Source organism: Morone saxatilis, unplaced genomic scaffold, assembly GCF_004916995.1.
Source record: "Morone saxatilis isolate NCDOM2014 unplaced genomic scaffold, NCSU_SB_2.0 Contig12, whole genome shotgun sequence".
Lineage (NCBI taxonomy): Eukaryota > Metazoa > Chordata > Actinopteri > Moronidae > Morone > Morone saxatilis.
Genome location: NW_023339674.1, coordinates 27,800,564 through 27,806,184, shown reverse-complemented (window position 1 = coordinate 27,806,184; position 5,621 = coordinate 27,800,564). Strand labels below are relative to the sequence as shown.

At 37.9% G+C, this 5,621-nt stretch overlaps 2 protein-coding genes across 2 annotated transcripts in view; one reads left to right on the top strand and one right to left on the bottom strand.

The window, feature by feature from the left end:
- Positions 1 to 871, bottom strand: part of LOC118321918 (nuclear factor 1 C-type-like) — a 34,346-nt gene extending 33,475 nt beyond the window's left edge. The window contains exon 1 of the mRNA XM_035653474.1: positions 805 to 871. Within this exon, the coding sequence (XP_035509367.1) occupies positions 805 to 871 (67 nt within the window). The remainder of the gene's footprint in view (positions 1 to 804) is intronic.
- LOC118321567 (nuclear factor 1 C-type-like) overlaps positions 1 to 5,615 on the top strand; it is a gene marked incomplete in the record, with an annotated part of 48,990 nt that extends 43,375 nt beyond the window's left edge. Inside the window, 1 exon segment of the mRNA XM_035652934.1 lies at positions 2,538 to 5,615. Coding sequence (XP_035508827.1) covers positions 2,538 to 2,662 — 125 coding nt within the window.
- Positions 5,616 to 5,621: the final 6 nt, after the last annotated feature.

Sequence of the window (5,621 nt, the reverse complement as noted above, 5' to 3'; positions counted from 1 at the left end):
TCCTACACACTAGTCCTTTAAATTCCACAAGAGAAAATAAGTCTTATTACTTTTTCTTATCTTTAGGACCACTTAGAATACTATGGAAAGAAAGTCAAACAAAACTCATGGTAAATGAAAAAAGAGATGGATTCATCTTAATAATCAAACTGAGCCCAGGTTGCAGTCCGAGCTGCCATTAATGTAGTTGTGACAAACTTTAGGAATGCACAAAGACGTGTGTGTGTGTGGTATGTTAAAAAAGGTCGGGTTCATACGATCCATATCCAATATTGTGATATTATCCATAAGATGTTTACCTGGGTATATAGATTACGGAATGAATATATAGCAGCAAAAAACTACTAGCTAAAGCAAAGATATAATCGAGGTAAGCAACAAAATTTAAACATCAAGCGAGCCGATGTGAACTGAAAATTAAAAAGGAGGGAGGAGTGGTGTTAAGAGGAGAGGAATGGAACGAGTGGGAGTTGGTCTGTTTTCGAATATAGGTTATGGGCGCGATTGGAATAATAAACTTTCTGTGTAATGTTTAATGGAATATATTGATACTAACATTTTTTAGGTTTTTTATCATCACATCAATGCACACACACTTTCTCACTCGCATCAATCACAATCACACACACAAATATATATATGGTAGGTCCTTTGTGATATGAACAGATTTTGACAGATTTTGTTAACAGTACTCTCTCATGCAACTTTACAAGTGACATGGAATTATGATAGACATATTATGATGTTGTTAACGCAAACACCCTCAGCATACTCGGCCCCTGGGACCCCCCCTGCCAATCGCACCTCCTTCGTTGGAGTCACCCCTCGAGACCCAGGTGGACTCTACCAAGCCCAGGTTAGTATGGTTCATTTGACATTGTCAAGCTAAATTTAGGGGAAATTCAGCACCCAGATTGTTGGAGGGTTATCAGCCTTTAGGATCTGTTTTAATAAAACATATCAATTCCCACTTTTTCACAGTATCTAGCAATGCAAATAGTTGCAGAAGATGCCTCAGAGTGAGCTTGCGATATATATCTGCCTCTGAGACTTCCAAGGGAGTGGTCCCAAATTAGAAGGTGCAAGACTTACATTTGGTTAAATAATACAAATAACATATGGTTTATGTTCAAAGCCTTGATTATGTTGCTATATTTTAACATAGCATAATAAAGTCGAATAAAAGAAAACAAATGTTGTCTTTCCCTTTGTGCTTAATTAGGATGACTGAATATGATGTTATGCATCCACTATAGACTTTGTACATAGCTCTTTTCTTCAAATTAAATTGTATTCTGTCGCTTTCTACTGACACTTTTAAGTATTAGTATAATTAATAGCTTTCAATAAAAAGTCAGTGCCCTGTGGCTTAAATTAGGGCTGCTAATGTGGCAAAACATCAAACTTTTTGCGATTGCAAATTGATCCACATTTAGTGTGGAAAAATTTTTTGCACACAAATTAAATTTTCACTGAAAGACTATTAAAAATGAAATCGTATTTTTTTCCTTTTTTTTTTTTTTCATTTTTGCACGCTTTTTTTTTAAAGTTATTCTTGAACTCTGGAGAGCAAGATTTGTAGACCAAGGCATCTCTGTTATGTTTTGACACATTTTACCTTCATCAAATTGCAGCTCCTGCAATTTGGATATTGCACTTGGTCATATTGCAATTTCGATAATATTTTGATGAATTGTGCAGCCCTCTGACAAGGCTGAAATTTCAAAAAATCATAGAAATAAAAACCTATAATCTATCTGACAATAAACCACTGGTTGGCAGATGAATGTTTACAGAGACAGAGACTGTGAGATCAGTGTAGTAGTTGGGGGTAGAGAAGTAAACGACTACAGTAGGTCTGCAGTAAAGGTGGTAGGTGTTGATAAAGACGAGAGCTGGACCTTCTGTGTGAAGTGTGGATAGTGTTGTTGGTGCTGCACTGCAGTGCCTCTGCTCCAGAAACAGTTCAGATAACACTGCTAGGCCAGGAGTCCTCTCCCTACCCCTCTGTCTGTCTCTGTGTGTTTCTAAAGTATGTCACAACCAAATACATGGTGAGATAAATTCTTAGAGGTTGAAATCCAGTCAGTTTAAATTAAATTATGTTGGTTTTCATTAGTTAAACATAATTTAGGATTAAACACAAATCTCTCAGTGAAAAATACTGTTTATTATTTCTAAAACAGCACATTCAATCATTTTATTTGTATTGTCAAATATGTATATATATATTTGAGAAATAATAAAATTTTTTACCATTTACACATGCTTCTTTGGGGATTTTAATTGTTTCTGGATATTAATATCTGAATAAAAGATACAATCTTTTGTATCAAGCAGTGATTTTACACAAAAATAGTTTCTGAGTGAGTTGCAATCTGCACCTACAGCGCTAAATGCCACTAAATCCTACACACTGGACCTTTAATTACCAATGTTTAATCCAATATTGTCAAAAAAGTAGACTAAGGTTATATACATGTATTATGTGTCTCATTTCAAAGTAAATTCGAATTGTGTATCTGTCTCTGTTGCAGTCTTGGTATCTGGGCAACTAAGTGAACTCTGGAGGAAAGGTGATTGTCAAGGCAGTACTGTCCTGGAGGAAAGCAAACAATGTTGTCAAGACATTGCCAGAGGAAAAATATATTCTGCTTTGTAGAATGATAACGTGGTCATACATATATATAAATATTCAGTGTGATATATTTATATATGTGTATATACCCAGAAGACACAGCTTGGATGGAAGAAGGATGCTGCTTTCACTTATTGTTGCAGCCACAGAAAGAATGAACTATGCTATATGACACTAAATGGGTCTCACTAATGGCCACTGACATGAGATTTTCAAGTCAAAGTCATGGAGTGATACAGATGTCTGGTTGGTCCAGAAGAACTGCAGACCAGAACCAGGCCTCAACATACCAGATCCTAAGAAGCCTGTAACCTAACTGTGTACCCAGGATGAGGCCTGTTTCCCTGGGATGGATGTCAGCCTTTGCCCCTGTATCCTGGGTCTTTACACTAAATCTAGTATAAGGCCTCCTCCCTGGGACAGACATAGACCTCATCCCCCTTCAACTCCCAGAATGCCCCTCTCCGCTGCAGGTGCTGCTTATAATATATGCAAATAAGCCTCCCTTATTTTCTGAAACAACTAGCAAGAGAGATCCTGTTGTTAAAATGTAATGTTTATTTGCACTTTTTAATATGTTATAGATACATCTAAAGAAAATTAAGAGTTGGACATTGCAGTGTCTTCCCACCACAAGACAGAGGCTTTGTCTTTTTTATTGACAATCATCAGCCTGAAACCATTAAGTTGCTTTGCTCATGTTTTTAAGACTGTTTGATTGTGCTTTTTTATCAGATAACAATGAGTAATAGTGGAATATAAGAGCTATAATTATGCCTCCTAAAACACAGCACACAATGCTACAGTTGGACACCAGTGTAGAGTTATGCCCAGTGCTACTGGTATCTGTTTCTAGCACAGGACATCTTTTATATGAATATCCTGCTGCTTCCTTCCCTTCAGATGCTGATCAATTTGTCAGGACAGCACTTACTCAAACAGCCAAAGGCACAGTGTTTGAGGAGACATGCACCTGCCATAAAGAAAGGCCTCAGTAGAACTGAGAAAAGGCAAAGTCGCACTAAAACCCGTATCAGTAAAGTGGTTGCTGAACTCTGTGTTTGAAACTGTAGCACGGTGTGGTGTGCTTGTCTGTGTGTGTGTGTGTAGGTGTGTGTGTTTGTGTGTGTGTGTGTATGTGTGTGTGTGTGAAAAAGAGAGAGACATTCTGTGTGTAAGAATGAGAAGGTTCCTGCATTTCCACCCTCCTCCCCACTCTGTTTTGAGGAGATGTTGTCTAGATTTTGTTTGTGTCTCAGAAAGGACAGTGGCGGGGTTTGTACTTGTATGTAGGTAGATTAGAAAGAGAAAAGCAGGTATTGCACTATGCTTAAGTTCCTTTTTGAGAAAGTGATGATGTTACGAACCCTGCAGGCTGTTGTATGTTTTTCTTGAAGATGTCAACGTTTATGAAAGCAGGTCTGGTGCATACTGCCTTGACCTGAGCACAAAATCCAGGTTTCTTGTCCAGCTCTAGAATAAGTGGTGGTCTACAAGGTGTCCCTGACAGGTTCTGTGTCACTGTGTAGCTTAACCCCAACTCAACCTGAACAATGTGTGGACAGTTAGCGATGAGCGAGTATACCCTTATTGCATCTGCATCTGTTCAGCCAACTAAATGATATGTATTTATAGCCATACTTGGAATGGGTGGGGCTTAACATGGGTGTGGGTGGCTTAAACTCTAATTGGGAGGGGCTTATCTGAAGTTGCTATATTTATTAGAAAATTTCTTTACAGAATTGAGCTGCAGAGCAATGTTTTTGATCACGAGATTTTAGCCAAGTACTCGCTCAAGGGGTTCAGGCAGGCGTGAACTGGTGCCAGGGTTGGTTTCAAGTCACTACTAACAACACACAACAAATCTAGCATTTAAAACCAGATTTTTTTAAGCTTGCTTTTTTGTCCTACCTTGACATAATATTTGCGTTATGACAGTAATTTTGTGAAGCAAAGCAATATTTCCTTGTGGCTGGCTTTTCACAGCATCATTTAGTCAATAATCTTTTGAAAGGCATTTAATAGTTTAATTTTAAATGTGATTAGAATGCTCTTGTCACATTTGACAAGGTTAGCATTTAATAGAAACCAAACATTAATCCTTATCTCAACAATGGTGGCATCTCAAAACCGAACATTCATAGGAGTAACAGAGTGAGATGTTAGTTCAAGGGATAGCAACATCTCAGTATCAATCAAGAGCGGATTGTAGACACAGAATAACATCCAGAATCAAATTATTAAACATATCACCATTGATATTTGTTCAATACAACAGTAGTAGATGTGCATCTCTTTGGAGATAAAAACAGTGAATATTAATTAGATTTTTAGAGACTAATATTTTATAATCAGTGCCATATTTTAACCTCCAAGGTTTTGCAATTGTATAGCAGTGTATTGAAATGTGTTGCCTGGGGTTGTGGATTGGTGATTCTGCGTTGAGGTGCGATCTGATTGAACGGCAAGCGAATTTTGCCTTGTGTTTCTGCAGTCTGCAGATGTTATGCAACAATTTGGTCGCTTGTGTTCCGTGCACAGACATCAGAGAAAAGTCAAAATATCATTGTTGCTTGTTGTACAGCATTGGTTTATATCTTGGAACGTATTTTCCTGATCCTACAACTTCTATCTGCCTGGAAAGATAAAATGTTTTCCAAGGGCAAAAAGTCTAAATCCAATATTTCAGACCACTGCTGTGGTTTGAGCAGTGGAGAAGAAAAGGAGTAGAGCAGTGTGGTATGGTCAGTGGAAATATTGGATTCATACATTGGTTTTGCTCCAGGAAAACATTTTATTATATTTACACTCCGAGCAGAAAGCAGACATATATGGTACTACATCTGTGGGATTACAACCTCCTGTAGCAAAATATAACATTTTGACTTTTCCCACAAGTTTAACAGAGTAACATATATTGGTCGAGGCAGACGGCCACCCACCTAAAGCCGGGGTCTGGCCGAGGTTTCTGCCTCTTAGAAGG